The sequence below is a fragment of the Mus caroli genome, unplaced genomic scaffold (genome assembly GCF_978045245.1).
Source record: "Mus caroli unplaced genomic scaffold, Mus_caroli_1 scaffold_15, whole genome shotgun sequence".
Classification (NCBI taxonomy): domain Eukaryota; kingdom Metazoa; phylum Chordata; class Mammalia; order Rodentia; family Muridae; genus Mus; species Mus caroli.
The window spans coordinates 8,521,684-8,538,728 of NW_028227270.1; the positions used below are offsets into that span (position 1 = coordinate 8,521,684).

A 17,045-nucleotide genomic window follows, 5' to 3' on the forward strand; every position below is an offset into this window, starting at 1 on the left:
TTTTAGATACCCCTGCGCTACAGAGTTCTGTTTTGTTTCCATACATGGGGGTGCCTTCTATCACCACAGTAGCCTCTGTAGCTAGAGGCAGCGTCTGGGGCTACAGTGCTCCAGGATGAGCTAATGGGTAATTGAAGTTCAGACCATATACTTGGCCTTGATTAGGGAACTGGTAAATTAAAAATCAGATTGTGGCATGAATTAGTAGACCTATTTCTTTCCCCCATTTTTCACTTGCCTGACTTTTAAACTTGTTTGAAAGTGTTAAATTCTTGTTAAATATTTAAGCCAATTTTATTTTCTCAAATTTTATTTTTGTTGAGTAGATCAAATATACAGTTTACCTTGAAATACAATTCTTTTTAATTCTTTCCCTTTACAGCCCTGTCATGTTATTTACACTGATTATCGACCCACTCCACTGCAACACTACATATTTCCAGCAGGGGGAGATGGCCTTCACCTGGTGGTTGATGAAAATGTAAGAGAATGCACATGTCTCTGTAATGCCATCTTTTATATGTTCCTTTTCCTCAATTGTGAACTGGAGAAAATATTAACCACCTCCTACATTCATTCTCTTTCTCTCTCTCTCTCTCTCAATATTAACCACCTCCTACATTAATTCTCTCTCTCTCTCTCTCTCTGTCTCTCTCTCTCTCTCTCTCTCTCTCTCTCTCTCTCTAATTCTTTAAATAGTTATCTGATGATGCTGTGGTAGTGCTCGCTCTTGGGAAGCTCAGATAAGTTTCTTGTTCCCAGGAGTTTGAGGTCAACTTAGTGAAATGATGATTTAAAAACAAATTATGGGTGACTTTTATGTCACCCATGAATTCACTTTCTTCCATTCTCAGTACTTGAACTGCCGGAGAACAGCGCTCTGATGTGCCGGATGATTTATGTCTTGTTCAGTTTCAGTTCTCCTTGAACAGACTTTATTATCACAAATCACTTAAGTGGCCTTTGTTAAAATTCTTGTTGCATTAAAGTTTGTTCTTTGGGGCTGGAGAGATGGCTTAGTGGTTAAGAGCACTGACTGCTCTTCCACAGAGGTCCTGAGTTCAATTCCCAGCAACCACATGGTGGCTCATAACCATCTGTAATGGAACCCATTGCCCTCTTGTGTTTCTGAGGACAGTGACGGTGTACTCACATACATAAAAATAAAAATTGTTCTTTAGAGAAACTTTATGTTTAAGAAATGTTTAAGTTATGGTTAACTATTTGTGAGTCGCTCCGTGTTCCCGGAAGTGAGCCCAGGCCCTCTGTAAGAACATACACACGTTTAACCACTGAGTTGTTTCTCTAGCCTTGATTATCAATTTGCAAAGTTACATAGAAAAAATATGATTCTAGGGTGACTTCAGAGAAGATAATTTTAACACTGCAATGCAAGTGCTTCGGGATGCAGGTGATTTGGCCAAAGGAGACCAGAAGGGACGGAAAGGAGGAACAAAAGGTAATGCGGGACTTAGCTTTTAGATAGAAGTTTACTCGTCTGTCTTTTGATGTTTTTTGAGGAAGCTTTATAAAGACATAGCTGATGTATGATAAATTTGGATGAATAAGGGGCGATGTTTTTCTTACATGGCATTAATTTAAATGTAATATGTAGTTTATAGTTTACCCACATAAAGTGGTAATTAGTGGGTTCAGGTATATTCATTCACATGATTGCAAAACTATTGCCAGAGTCAGCTTTAAATTTCCATATGATTTCCATACCATGAAATTCATTATTTTAAAATTCAATATAATAATTTCTAGTAGATTCATAGAACTGTGCAACTGTTCCTACTACCCATTTTTTAAAAAAGATTTATTCATTTATTGTATATAAGTACACTGTAACTGTCTTCAAACACACCAGAAGAGGGCATCAGATCTCTTTACAGATGGTTGTGAGCCACCACCATGTGGTTGCTGGGATTTGAACTCATGACCTCTAGAAGAGCATTCAGTGCTCTCAACCGCTGAGCCATCTCTCCAGCCCCCCATTACCCACTTCTAAGGACATTTCCTCCGACTCTTCTCTCCCCAGGCCCCGCTCATTAGCAGTCATTCCTCATCCATTTTCCCTGGGTGCCACAGACTTAGCTGTCTTTTTAACTTAGTCTCTTTTTCTGCCTCCATCAATTTGACTTCTCTGGATGTATCATAAAAATAGCACCATGTGGTCTTTTGTAGCTGACTCCTTTGAATGACGTGAGATTCATACACTATCTATCAGTATTTCACTCTGTGAGTGTGTCTGTGATCAGATAATATTGTATCATGAGAATATACAGTATTTGAGTAGATATGGAGTTTCTGGGTTTTTTTTGTAGAATATGCATAATAGTGCTGTAAACATTTTGCTTGTACTACAAGTTTTTGTAGAAATATGTGTTTTCTTTTTTTCTGGGTCTGGATCTAGGAGAATTGGTGAGTTATGGGAAATTTAACCTTTTGATTACTGCTACATATTTTCCAAAGTAGCTATACACCATTTGGCATTTTTCATGCTATTCCTCTGAGGGATTTTTGAGTACCATTTTTCTCCACTTCTAGATTAGTACTTAGTTGTGTATATTGGTTTATAATCCTAGTAAACATGAAGTAGTGCTTCCGTGTGCTCCTCATCTGTGCCTGTCTCCCTGTGGTCGCTGATGGTAAACCTCTTACTATAGACTTTTGGCATCATTATAATCCTTTGTGCACTTAAAAAAATTTGTTTTAAAATTTATCTTACATGTGTGTTTATCTGTATGTATTTGTGCCTTTGGAGGGCAGAAAGGGCACTGGGTCCCTTGGAGCTGCAGTTTAGTTATAAGCCACTTGTCACGAGTGCGGGGACTCCATCTCTGGTCCTCATGATTAACAAGGGCTCTTAACTGCTGAACCATTTCTTAGCACCCCAATTGTCTTACTGTAAATTGGATTGTCTTTGAGTTTTAAAAGTTCTTACATTCCAGGTGGACCTATATCAAATAGATAACTTGAGGGTTTTTTCCATATTGTAGAAAACTGGGGTTGGTTTTTTTACTTACTGCTCATGTCTGTTAAAAGCCGAGTTCTTCACACTAGTGAAATCTAGTTTTATTCTCTGTCACAATGCTTCTACTCTGAATGTCAGAGCCAACGATGCTTTGAAGGTCTCCATCTTGTTTTTTATTGTAGGCGTCTTTTAAATTTTATTTTACAGTTTTATTTAGATCTATTCTCCATCTTGAGTTAATTTAGGGTGTGACTTATTTGCCCTTTTTAGGTCCATCAAATGTGTTCAAGATTGTGAAGATGATTATGGAGAGAAATTTCCAGCCTGTGATCATCTTCAGCTTCAGTAAGAAGGACTGTGAAGCATATGCTCTTCAGATGACTAAGCTAGACTTCAACACAGGTACCGATCATTTCCACGTGGCTTTCATGTTGTAGCTACATTAGTTTAAAGTAGATTTTTGGTAGTATATCTACTTATATTAGTAGCATATGCAATTTGCTTATAATCACAATCGTTTGGACTCAGCATCTTTGCAAAGTCTTTATAAGGTTCTCTCGGTTTCTTCACCCTCCATTTCCCCTTGGGCCTGGTGTATGATGGGCAAGCGCTGCAGCCCAACCCTTGGCCCTCTCCTATTGTATTGGAAGATATAAATACAGATCTCTATATTTAGAAAGCCAGAGAATATTACTGAGAACCATTACAGTCATACTTTCTTGTACTTCATACTACTATAAATTCAGTTATTCTGCATCTGTCTGTCATTCAGTAAGGGTAGGTCTCTTGGTTAGGATAATTTTATTGAAAGTACTGTTCTTCATTCTTGCCGTAATCTAAACCCACTCTTTGCCTCAGTGTGCTGAATTTCTCAAAACATCCAGCAAGTGTATGTTCACAGAAATGTATCTCACTTACCGTTACACAGCTGGGGAGTAGCATAACCACGCCCAGACTGCCACTTCAGTGGTTATCCATTTTCATCTACTTATGTGTGATCCAATTATTAATTTTGAGTAATCCAAAATTAATTTTAGTTATATCATGGTGTGGAGATGTAGGTCTGTAATCCTAGCATTTGGGAAGCCAAAGCAGTCAGACTGGATGTGAAGCCTGCTGGGGCAACATTGGAGACATTGTCTCAAAACAAATGAGAAAAACTCAGTTATCATATTTTCTCGATGTACTTTAAAGTCTTTTCCATGGGTAAAGATGAGATGACAGGTAAATTGCTTTGCTTATTATAACTTTCAGTATTGTACTTGCCAGTTGTGAGGATTCTTAAGGACTCAGAGGTTATGTATGAGTAATATATCAGATAGTTTTTGAGAATCTATCATTTGGTTGGCACAGTAAAGAAAGACACTAACAATATGGGCTTTGGGATTGTTACTCTACAGTTAGGAGCAGTGCTTTACTGCACTCAGCCTCCATTGCCTCGGAGCAGTACCCATTTGGTGAGAACCTGCAGATGTTTGAATCGAGTGTTGCCCTCAGTCACTTTGATGTAATGATTGCTATTGTAGCTCTAGGTGGCCTGGAATTCATGGCAGCTCCTGCCTCAACCTCTTAATATTGTTACTGAGTTTATTAACTTTTTCATGTATTAAAACTGCTAGATGTGTTTCAAGGACAGTAAGTTGTGTTTTGTGGGGTTGCTTAAAAATCCTGATTCTTTACTTTGACTTTTAGTGGGGAAACTCTACTAATTAAGGTCAAAGTCTGTGATTGGCTGGGTAGCCTTCTGAGCTCAGCACATAATGGAGGACTCTCTGATCTTGTCAGGGAATTCACCACCAACCCCAAACCCACATAGACAGTGTATGTGCATCTCCCTGCACAGTATCATGTAACCTTCCTTAGATTACAGCTTCACCTTCCTTTCTCTCCATACAAACGCAGCCAGCCAGCACCCGAGACTCCTGAGGAGCTTCTCAATGCTAATGAGGCATCTCGGTACCCTAAGCCTTTGCCCATCCTGGATGTTCCTATTCCCTGTCCCCCAGTTATATAAGCCTTGACTTACAGACGCCCAGGTAAAGGTGATGTGCTTCCCTGCACTGGTCCCCGGGTTGTCATTCAGCAGACAGACTCACAGGGCTTCTGAACGCCCTCTCCCCTTAGTCTCTGCGCCTTTTGCCCTTTGCCCTCTGACTGATGGACTGGGGCAGAGAGGGAGGGCCACAGCTTTTTATAGACTTTTTTTTTTAAATGAGTGAGGTTTAGTACCACTGATCCATTTTAATATTTATGTGCCATTGAATTTTTTCTCATAGATGAAGAAAAGAAGATGGTTGAAGAAGTTTTCAATAATGCAATTGACTGCTTGTCTGATGAAGATAAAAAGCTCCCTCAGGTGGGTTAGCACCAGTAAGGAAGGATTTCAGCAGGTAGCAGCTGTTAACTCATTTTCATTTTATTGCATTGTGGCAACATATGTTGGCCTATGGGCTCAGACAATACCTTCATATATGTTTCAAATCCTTGAAAAGGTGCCAAGTAAGATTTGCTGTTTGAAGGAATTTTCTTTAAGAGCATACATAGCATAGTCTAGAGACTACCTTTTATATTCCCGAATAACAAAAATTTTAGTGTTCATTCTAAGTCACTAAATTTCTCAGTTTATAAGAATTCTGAACAAGAGAGTATACCTAATGAAAATTAATTTACTCTTTAGAAAGTAAACACCTCCTTTACTTTAATATCATTCGTATTTTTCCTTTCCCTGTTGGAATTGACTGGCCATCTAAAATGTACTGGTACTTGGTGCCACTCCCAGGGATTTTGACCTTATTTGTCTAATTTTCATCTTAGTTGGAAGAATCCTTTAAAAACCTCTCCATATGATTTTACTATGCATCTAGAGTGCAATGCTTTTGACTAAGGGAGTGTGTGAAAGTTAGATTGGGGCAAGGAGGAATGTGGAGGTCACGCTGTGTTCCACAGATGAGTACCTGGTTTGTAGAGTGTTTAGCTCACCCTAGACTACAGCAGCACCCATGTCTCTTGGCATTTTAAGGTGGTGTCTTTTTTTTTTTTCTTCTTCGAGACAGGGTTTCTTTGTGTAGCCTTGGCTGTCCTGAGACTCACTTAGTAGACCAGGCTGGCCTTGAACTCAGAAATCCACCTGCCTCTGCCTCTCAAGTGCTGGGATTAAAGGTGTGCGCCACCATGCCTGGCTTAAGGTGGTGTCTTATCTTAGAAAGGTTTAAAATACTTTTCCAGTCCAGGGGAGTGGTGGGTTTTAAATGGCTGCTCCATATGCCTTTGTGCATTTTATCCTAAACCATTGTGCTGTGGAGTTTGGCAGCAGTAATGAGAATGGTACTCTTTAGTTAGTCTTTTGATTTTAAAGGAAGTCCATTTTACAGTTTAATGTTCTGTGGTTAGAGTTTAACTGCCAGTATCTTTTGAGTTTATTAAGAGACTTTATTTAAGAGGCATAGGCTTACTGCCCTCTGCAGTGCTCCTGCCTCGGCCTCTGGAATATTTGGGACTGTGAGTGTAAACCTCACTCTACACTTTACAGACAGTTTCTGCTGTCACAGCTCAGACTTTTGTATAGGAGATAATGTTATGTTTAAAACGCAGCAATATATATTTATATTTAAATATGGTTACCATGTTAATCTTAAAGCAGGACCACATTGTGTTTCAATTTAATATGTAAGAATATAGGCTGGATTTTGCTTTTATTCTGGAGAAATTTTAAGAGTAATTTACTTAAATACAAGTGTTTTCTTTTTTAGTTACATAGTTTTTAGGTTTAACATTTTAAATTCTTCTTTCCTTGTGACATAAACATTATTCCAAAATGACAGGTTGAACATGTGCTTCCACTTTTGAAGCGGGGGATCGGTATTCACCATGGTGGCTTACTTCCTATTTTGAAAGAAACTATAGAAATTCTCTTCTCTGAAGGACTGATAAAGGTATTGTCTTGCTTTTTTTATATTTTATGTCTCAAAATTGTGTTGTCTGAGCAATGTGAAAGTTCTAGTGAGCATTGTCTATAAGCCAGCTTGTTGGATATTTGATTTTACAGTGCTGGAGGCTGAACCCAGGGTCTTGCTGGGTTTGACCATGACTCCACCACCCAGTCCCCATCGGCAGGTTGTTGGGATCTTGTCTTGTCCCGTTGCTTCTTCTTCTGTCTAATTTTTTTTCTGAGTCAGTTTCTTACTCTGAGCCCAGGCTGTCCTCCAACAGCAGTCCTCCTGTTTTGCTTGTTTTATGCTGGGATTATGGATGGAAGCCATCATGTCTTGCTTGTGACTGACTTTTCTCTTTCTAAAGAATTAGTTTGTATAGCATGCCTTAGGAAGGTTGCATGGAGTACTTTAGGTATGAACATGACCTTTCATATAATGCCATATCTGTATTATAACTTGGGAGGATAAATAGAAAAGTTATGTGTGTCTTATGTAAGTGGCATCACCTGACTGTAGTAGAGTTTTGTGGAATGTGCTGTTTAATTAATAGACATGGAGTTGACTAGATAACTGGTCTTCCTCATCCATGATTAAAAGTGTTGCTTTAGATAAGAATTGCTTTTATACTCAGGAAGAGGGATGTTTTAGGATAGTGAACTCAGGGAGTCTACTTTGATCATTTGTTAGAACTGACTGATGGGCCTATATCTAGAAACAGGGAACCACCTCAGAGCATAATCAGTTCCGGTGCTTTGTCCTAAGAGGCCTCAGCCGTAGGAAAAATATTTAAAAGAAAAGCGTTAGTGCTTTATGAGGTGTGGGCCAGGATTTCCACCCAGCTCCTAGTGAGTCCCTACTGATGGTCTTCTGTAAATGATGGCTTTTGCTAGACTTATTCTTGCACCAGTTTTCAAGAGTGTGAGTGAATATTGCAGGTTGTTGAGTTCAGGGAAGTAGTTGTTAATAAAGTAAGAGGTGAAAGCTCATCTTGCCCCATCGTTTCCTAGAAATGTCCACTGGCAGACGACATTCAGAGATTATATGACTTTTTGGCAAACGCAAATGTTCCGTTCTTTTGGCATATTTATGGTTCATCTTCTAATGACTAGTGTTCTTTTGAGTTGATGAAGTGTTTTATCTTTTCTATTGATGAATATTTAATACTTTTTAAAAAAAGATTTATTTATTTTATTTATATGAGTACACTGTAGCTGTCTTCAGACACACCAGAAGAGGGCATCGGATCCCATTACAGATGGTTGTGAGCCACCATGTGCTTGCTGGGAATTGAACTCAGGACCTCTGGAAGAGCAGTCAGTGCTCTTAACTGCTGAGCCATCTCTCCAGCCTCTATTTAATACTTTATTGACATATAACTTTACATGCCTAAACCAACTGTTTTTGCTGATAAAGTCTTAGAATTTTAGAATTCAATACTCACTGAGTCTGTGCCCTGGAACCCAATTGTGAAGTGATCTTTAGAACTGGTTCATTATCATAAAAAAACCAGGAAAAATGGCTGCGTTTAGAAAGGTATTCTGTTGCCTCATCCTTGTTCATTAGGTGCTCTCTCTATTTGTTTGAACTGGGATGTAAAAAAAGACTAATTTTCCTGAATTAAAAAGTTTGACAAACATAAAGAAAAATATTATTAATAGTTATATCTATAAAATACTGTAATAAATCCAAAGTTCATCTTATTTTTATAGAACCTCATAAAGAACTAAGCTTAAAAATTAATGCTAATTTTATTTACATGTGAAAATTATTTGTTTTTACCTTAAAATCCATTAATTATATAATTGCTTATTTATTTAGGCCTTATTTGCCACAGAGACTTTTGCTATGGGAATTAACATGCCAGCTAGAACGGTTTTATTTACAAACGCCCGTAAATATGACGGGAAGGACTTTAGATGGGTAAGTAACTATTTGTATTGTAAACAATGACTAACCTTTACTTTATCTCACACGGCTTTGACTCATATCATTGAGAATTTCAGCTCCATGTGAGTAAGAGCTTCAGATGTAAGTGGAGTCTCCCTACTCTGCAAATCTCGTCTGTATCACAGTGCCCTGGGCTAGACAGGGCTGCATAGGGAGGCCCGACTGACCTCAAACACACAGCCCATTGCTCTGTGGACTACTGTAGGAGAGATACAGCATAAGAGCAGATGACAGGTCTGGCTGGAGAGGTCAGAGTGCTTACTGCCCGCTGTTCAGTCCGCAGCACTAACAGGGGCTGACTCCAGTTCCAGTGCTCTGACACACCTCCTAACTTCTGTGGGCACTGCATTATCTGCATGTGGTGCACAGACATCTGTGCAGGCAAAATGCACAAACAAGTGCATAAGCTGTTTTGTTGTGTTTTGTTTTCATTTTAAAGAACAGAAGCCTTAGAAGATAGTCCTTACAGTAGGGACAGTGGGAGGAGTATTGTCAGGCAGGCAGTAGAGTATAGGTGGGCATGAGAAAGCACATGACAAAGCACTGTGTAGTGTGAGCACAGCCTGATCCCAAGATTCACTGTCTGCCATTTGGAAAACAATAGATAGCTTTTTACCTAAACTATTCTCTGGAAATTAGAGATTTTTTTTTTTTTCAGCTTAGTGAAGTTTCCTACAATAATATCAAACTCCTAAAAAGTAATGATAAATTTAAGGGCAAAGCATAAGTTTTTTTCCATTAGCAAATTACCTTTATTTTTAAAACACTTACATGCCAGTAGTAATTGCAAAATAAATCAGCAATTCTTCCAAGAATTAACAATAGTGTTAAGCCAGTATATGTATCACAATGACACATATGTACACACATGATAGCATCATCTTATACCTGCAAACTTGAACCCCAAATCAGGTTAATTTCTTCCCTGTCATTTCTAAATACTGTCATCCATACCTATAAATTTATGAAATCTTTGAAGGAATAGTAAGTTTCCAGTGACATGCTTTATAACAGAGGTTCTCAACCTGGGGGCAAATAATTCCTTTTATGGGGGTCACCTAAGACCATCTGAAAATAGATATTTATAATATGAATCATAACAGTAGCCAAATTACAGTTATGAGGTAACAAAATAACTTTATGGTTGGAGGTCACTACAACATGAGGAACTGTATTAAAGGGTCACAGCATTAGGAAGGTAGAGAAGCACTCCTTTAAAAACCTTCATTCAGCAGTGTGTTACTATGATCCTCAACACTGCTCTAAAATACTTACCTTGTCTTCTCCTTCGTGACACTTCCCTAAAGACCCATTTTCCTGAGGAAGCTACCAAAATCCTTTGTGTACAAAAACCAGAGATTGGAGCCCTTGAGCTTAGCAGCATGGTGAGCATGGTGATGTTGCAGAGCCTTTCTGAGCCTGTAGTCTGCGTGTAGACCTTGAAACTCATTAGTTACTTTATATGGTCTGAATGTGGCTCTGTACCTACGTTTGCTTGCTCTGGTAGCTTACTGATCTGCTTCCTGACCTAGACCATGTACAAATTGTTATTGTTTTCTACAGCTCTGTACATGCCAAGCAAACCCTCATCCAATAGCCTCAGCACACACTTGAAAAGAATTTCTTAAAGATGTACTACAATTTAATAATGCCTTTAGAGTCTGCTCTGATTTTATTGGGCTACTTTTTTAAATGTCCTGATCTTATCTCTAGTCTTTTGTTGTTCTTGTCTGGCATTTTCCTTACCCCTGGGCTATCAGTAGTGTCAGTGTCTACTTACAGCAATGCTTCTTAGCTCTTCCTCAGCCAAAAGTTTAGAAAAGAAATCCAGCAAACGCCTGGACTTCCATCAGAGGAGGAAAGGTGCCCAGGTGCGTGTAGACACGACGGCAGCTTGATCAGGGAGTTTGTGCTGCCACTTTTAAGATGCCTCTGTTGAACAATCTAGGGTCCATGGCTGCTCCTCCACTAGACTAGTCTTATTGACAGTGAATCTACTATCCCCAGAGAAACCTATCCAGAGTGGTGGTTTTCTCCAGCAGGGGCCAATTTCATGTTAATTTAATTTTGAAGATTAAGAAGCTATTGTGGTCAAATAAGAAGTTACAGTTGTTGAATTTGCTTTGTAGTTAGTATTCTTAAGTTTTGATTCTTTTTTTTTTTTTTTAGATCTAGCTGAAAGGTATTTTGTATGCCTTTAGCTGGTATTTCCTGGTAACTGGCTATCTAAAATTGACAGTTGGTTATTGCAGAGTGAAGTCAGTTGAGACTAAACTTTAAGTTTCATAAGATTCTCACAAACTTTGTTTACCAAAAGTCCATGTTTTTGTTTGTTTGTTTTGTTTTGTTTTTCAAGACAGGGTTTCTCTGTGTAGCCCTGGCTGTCCTGGAACTCACTTTGTAGACCAGGATGGCCTCGAACTCAGAAATCCGCCTGCCTCTGCCTCCCGAGTGCTGGGATTAAAGGCATGCGCCACCACACCCAGCTTAAAAGTCCATGTTTTAAATGATATCTTGAAATGTGTAAATTATTTGTAAACTCTATAAAAAGAGAAAATATCAGGATATATTTTTTTAACCAGATTTTCTCCCAAACTTGACAATGTCGTATTCAGATTTCCTCTGGTGAGTATATCCAGATGTCTGGTCGTGCAGGAAGGAGAGGCATGGACGACAGAGGGATTGTGATTCTTATGGTAGACGAGAAGATGAGCCCAACTGTTGGAAAGCAGCTGCTTAAGGTAAGAGGCCATTCTTCCATCAAGGGTCCTGGGAATGCACATCAGTGACTTGGCCATATAGCTAGGCTCTTCTCACACTAGATCATAACTTAAAATAACCCATATATTCTACGGTGTCGCTGGTTACCTGTGCTCAGGTACCATGCATCTGTCTTGTCACATCTTCCCTAGACACTTCTTCACCTTGCACTTTCCCAGAATCCTTTCTGCCTCCTGGATGTCCCACCTCCTATTTCCTGCCTAAGCTATAGGCCATCAGATTTATTATTGACAGGTGCCACATCCATACAGACACAAGATATTCTCTACAGTGATGACTTTAAGTTAGTTTTTTGGCTCATCTGCCTTTCAAGATGGGTTGATAGTCTATAGCTGTCTGGGTTTAGGGAGTTAGAAGTGGCTGGTTCTGTATGTGGCTTCACCAATCTTTCACTCACTCTTCATGTGACGTGAAAACCTGGCAGCCTCCCTAAGGAGAGAAGGGTAAGAAGCCATGCCTTGTAAGTTAGGCGTAGACTAGAAGTAGAGACAGCACACTAAGAAAGGAGAGAGCGCTCTCGAGGGTGGAAGTGGGCTAATGAGCTGAGGAAACAATTTAAAACTGTGACCATTCTCTTGTATGCTATACAACCACTTTCACATTTGCAAAGTATTTTTATAAAGAGAAAATTCTTCTAAAGAGCCATTGCTACAAGGTGTGAGCATAGACACTGGGGCAGTATTTTGGATGAAAACCAAATTGGTTTTCTACAGAAAAAAACTCTACAACAAGATTTATTGTGTTTAATGACAAATATCTTTAGTGTCTAGTCATAAACCTGTCTCTTCTTTGGTGACAGCCACACTTTGGAGGTGAGAAGTAATTACTAAAGTATAGAGACGGTAAGATCTATAATGGAGCTATATTAGCAGTTTTATGCACATATTTCCAACATACTTTTTCTATCCAGATCTCAGTCTGAACTATTAGTACACTTGGTCACTACAGGCTAGGCTATGCTGCAATCACTAACCTAACCTTAGAAGCTTAAGATGTGTATCTGACCTGCTTGCTCTGTGCTTATCACAAGTTGTTAGGACAGATCCTGCTCAGCATTCTTAAAAGAGCCAGCCAGGTGGGGCATGGGCATTACTGTGTCAGGAAAGAGAATGGCCCTTCCTACCAGCAATTAAACACTTGGTCCCACCCACTTGGAGACCAATAAAACAATCCTTCCTTGTGCTTTGCAGGAAAGAGAGCTAAGTATATTTTGTGGTCTTTGAACCACTATATCCCTACTGGTTTTTGTTGTTTTGTTTTTGTAGACAGAGTTTCTCTGTGTAGTCTTGACTGTCTTGGGACTCTCTTTGTAGACCAGGAACTCAGAGCTTCTTGCCTTTGCCTCCCTAGTGCTAGGATTAAAGGCGTGCATCACAACTGTCAGGGATTTTATTCACGCTATACTTTTAAAGATATTAACTATTTTATCACTTTGCTTCAAAGGAAATAATTTGTATGTCCTTATCTTTGTTAGTACAGGTAAATTATTAAGCATGTTAATAGTCTTCTGTAAATTTATTTTGTAATTTAGAAATGTGCAAACTTGTCATGCTTGTTCTTGTAGGGGTCAGCTGATCCTCTGAACAGTGCTTTCCATCTGACCTATAACATGGTTTTGAACTTACTAAGAGTAGAAGAAATTAACCCCGAGTACATGCTTGAAAAATCCTTCTACCAGTTCCAGCATTATAGAGCAATCCCAGGGGTCGTAGAAAGTAAGTATGAACCCCTCTCTCTGTAACAGACTCCGCAGCACGGTGACGACTGTCTCAGTGGTGGTGTTAGCACTGCTTGTTTCTTTTGTTTCTTTTTGGTTTTTTGTCTAATAAAGCAAATCTTGGCCATTAAGTTAAAAATGTAGAATTGTAGTCTAGCCTTTACAGACTTGAACATTCAAAATACGTATAGACAGTTCTGACAGAATAGTTTTTTCTTTTTTTTTTTTTTTTTAATTTTTAATATTTTTATTACATATTTTCCTCAATTACATGGAATAGTTTTTTCTAGTTGTTCAACCATTGTGGATTTTGTGATTTTTAAAAATATATAGTTGATGTCCTTGAATAATCATGTAACAAAAAGTTCAATATAAAATTTGATTTTTAAAATGATGTCTCACAAGAAGAATCCTGTGACAGGCTAAGAAGATGGCTCAGTCAGTAAAGTGTCTGCTGAGTATGTGTGGGTCTTGAGTTCACATCCTGCATCTATGTTTTGTTTCTGTTTTAAACCTGTGTGGTGACATGCTAGGAGGATACTACCTATTAATGGTCAGAACCCTGGAACTGATGGAATAAGAGACAGGTGGATCCCTAATGTTCTCTGCCCAGCAACTGGTAAACTCCGTTCACTAAGAATCCATGTCTTAAAATTTAAAGTAGAAAGCTGGAGAGATGGCTCAGCGGTTAAGAGCACTGCCTGCTCTTCCAGAGGTCCTGGAGTTCAGTTCCCAGCAACCACATGGTGGCTCACAGCCATCTGTAATGTAATACCTTCTTCTGGTGTGTCTGAAGACAGCTACAGTGCACTCACAGAAATAAAGTAAATAAATAAACAAATCTTTAAAACATAAAGTGGAGAGTGATAGAGGCAGACACCCTGGCCTCTGACTTTGAAACACATGCACACATTGTATGTGTGTACATGCAAAGAATGCTATAACCTGTGAATCATTAAGAAAATACAGTGCTTTAATTTGGGTATGAATTAAGCAGTTTCAAGATATCTAATTCTTAATATACACAGAGACAGCTGTACAACCACAGCTACTGCTTTACAGTTTTTGCATCTTGTTTTCTCAGGGTCCACTTTTATAAAACATTTTAATGACTTCTGTTTGTCGTATTGTCCTTTGGTAGATTTATTTAATTTTGTAGGAGTGAGATAAACGTGTGGGTGCATGCATATGGAAGCTGGAACTCCAACCTGAGTATCTTCCTCTGTGTTCTACACCCTTCTTGGGTTTTGGTGTGTGTATCTGTTTGTACATATGTGCATATATATGTGGAGGCCAAGGGTGGGCATCAGAGACCCTCCTCTTAGCACTGTGCCTCATTCCCTCGAGACGGTCCTTCACTGAACTTGGAACACTATTTTTAGCTATGTTGGTGGGCATCATGCCCTAGTGATCTTCCTGTTTCTTTCCCATCGCATGAGTGGCCATACCTCATTTTTTATGTGGATCTTAATGCTTGTAGAGCCCATTGCTTTCTTCACTGCTTTATTTTGGGAATAGGCCGCACATGTCCTGGCACCCACAGGAAGTCAGAGGACAACTTTCAGGAGTCAATGTCCACCCCACTATGTGGGCCACGGCGTGGGGTTGAAGTTGAGTGTACCAGAATCTGTAGTAGCACACATCTTTATATGCTGAGTCATCTTTCTGTCTCTACCTTATTTTTCAAACAAGATTTGTCTGTTTAAGCTAACCTGGCTGATCAACAAGCCTGCAGGAGCCACCCTGTAACACTGGAGTCACAGAAGTGCCTGCCGTGGATACCCAAGATTTAAACTGAGGTGTTCATGTTTGCACAACAAGCATTTAGCCACTGGCTTATCTCTCTATCCCCGTCTATAAATTGTCAGTTGTTTTCTCTGATAATCTACTTCTATTATGTGTGCTATGACAGATAGTATTCTTGTTGTCAGTGAATTAAATTCAGTTTCTGTAAGTAGTGAAAAGGTTCATTTAAAACGGACCAGGAATACAAAAGGTCAGCAGTTGTAAGGAATAAACAGTCTGTGCAAACATTGGTTATTATCTGTAGCAGCCTTCTTGGTTACTGTGTTATGCTGTCAGCTAGGAATATCTATATATTGTTTCAATTAGTCTCCAGGAAAATTTGTGAGTTATGCATACTAAAGTTTATTTTTTTCTCTCATTCTCAAAATTATGAAGCATCCTGGTTAAATAGAAGGAGTTCAATATTAATCCAAGGTGGGGGTGGGGGGACTGGTGAAGCAGGTATTCATTCAGGAGGCAGAGGCAGGTGGATCTCTGAGTTCAGTGTTGTCTACAGAGTGTGTTCTAGGACAGCCAGGGCTACACAGAGAAACCCTGTCTCAAAAACCCAACAAAAGAAAGAGAGAAAGAAAGGGAAGGGAAGGAAAAGAAATGATGAGTCCACGATAAAGTCGCACTAGAAAACTCAGCACAGACAGCGGGAGGACAGACCTCTCCACAGTTGCCAGTGGTTTCTTAGTTATGATCCCGAAGATATAAACAAGTACCTATATGAATGAATTAGATTTCAACAAAAGTAAAAACTTGCTTTTGAAACTATGGAGTAGCTAGAAATAGGATAAATATTTGCAAACACTCTAATAAAGCAATCTAGATCTGGAATGTGTAATGAACGCTTAGGACTCAGCAAAAGACAATTCTGGTTAAAAATGGACAGATGGGGTAGGCATGTGCAAGGCCCAGGGACCATTTCCCAGTTGTTTAAGGAATTAAGTAAATCAACTAAGAGCAAGCCATACAGAAATGGCCGAAGCACACTGACAGGATGGTGAGTATCCGTGCTCTGACGGACACCGCAAAACTATTTACATACTCACTGGATCAGCACCTTGTGTTTATTTTTAAATAAAAGGTAAACAGCAGAACGTTATGTTTTTGTAGAAAAATTTTAAAAGGTTCTTTACCTTTAATGAAGAATTGCCACATGACTCAGCAACTACACTCACGGCTGAGTTAGAGCATGTTAAAACGAAGGCTTTTCCTAGCTATTTGCAATAGCAGCAGGGACAAATAGCTGGAGTAAAAGTGGCTGCACATCCATGCACTGTAAATGTTCGTGTTTATATAAAATTCTGGAACTATATAATGGCAGCAACTGTGCGATGTGTATTTTACCATCGAAGCAATACTTAACGCTGGACTGCGAGCGTAATGGCGTGCTGTGGGAAGGGAGCTCACACTAGCCAAGGGCAGTTGGGAGCAGGATCATAGCACTGGGTTAGCATAGGATGGTGCCAGCCATAGGGAGACAAAGGAAGTGCCCTTAAGAGAGGAACTAGACGACACATGGTCCTTCTCAAACCATTTCAGTAGCTGGCTTGGACCTGTAGATTCATAGGAGAAAAATCGTCTTGGATTTAATTTATGTGAGGTATGTAGTAGTTTTGACAGCATTGTGACCTGTGCTTTGTTTATAGAGGTAAAGAACTCAGAAGAGCAGTATAATAAAATAGTAATTCCCAATGAAGAAAATGTGGTCATCTATTACAAGATTAGACAGCAGCTTGCCAAGCTGGGAAAAGAGATTGAAGAATATATTCATAAACCAAAATACTGCTTGCCCTTTCTACAACCAGGCCGTTTGGTAAAGGTATGCCGCGGTTCTGTATCAAATATTTGTCTATTACAATATGTTAAAGACTTGCTTATGTTGGTAAAGTGCTTC

At 39.2% G+C, this 17,045-nt stretch overlaps 1 protein-coding gene across 1 annotated transcript in view; it reads left to right on the top strand.

Annotated features, from left to right (window-relative positions):
- Mtrex (Mtr4 exosome RNA helicase) overlaps positions 1-17,045 on the top strand; it is a 56,620-nt gene that overhangs the window by 18,041 nt on the left and 21,534 nt on the right. Inside the window, exons 9-17 of the mRNA XM_021179787.2 lie at positions 383-481; positions 1,357-1,459; positions 3,248-3,379; positions 5,254-5,333; positions 6,799-6,909; positions 8,728-8,829; positions 11,472-11,597; positions 13,202-13,352; positions 16,798-16,970. Of these exons, the coding sequence (XP_021035446.1) occupies positions 383-481; positions 1,357-1,459; positions 3,248-3,379; positions 5,254-5,333; positions 6,799-6,909; positions 8,728-8,829; positions 11,472-11,597; positions 13,202-13,352; positions 16,798-16,970 (1,077 nt within the window). The remainder of the gene's footprint in view (positions 1-382; positions 482-1,356; positions 1,460-3,247; positions 3,380-5,253; positions 5,334-6,798; positions 6,910-8,727; positions 8,830-11,471; positions 11,598-13,201; positions 13,353-16,797; positions 16,971-17,045) is intronic.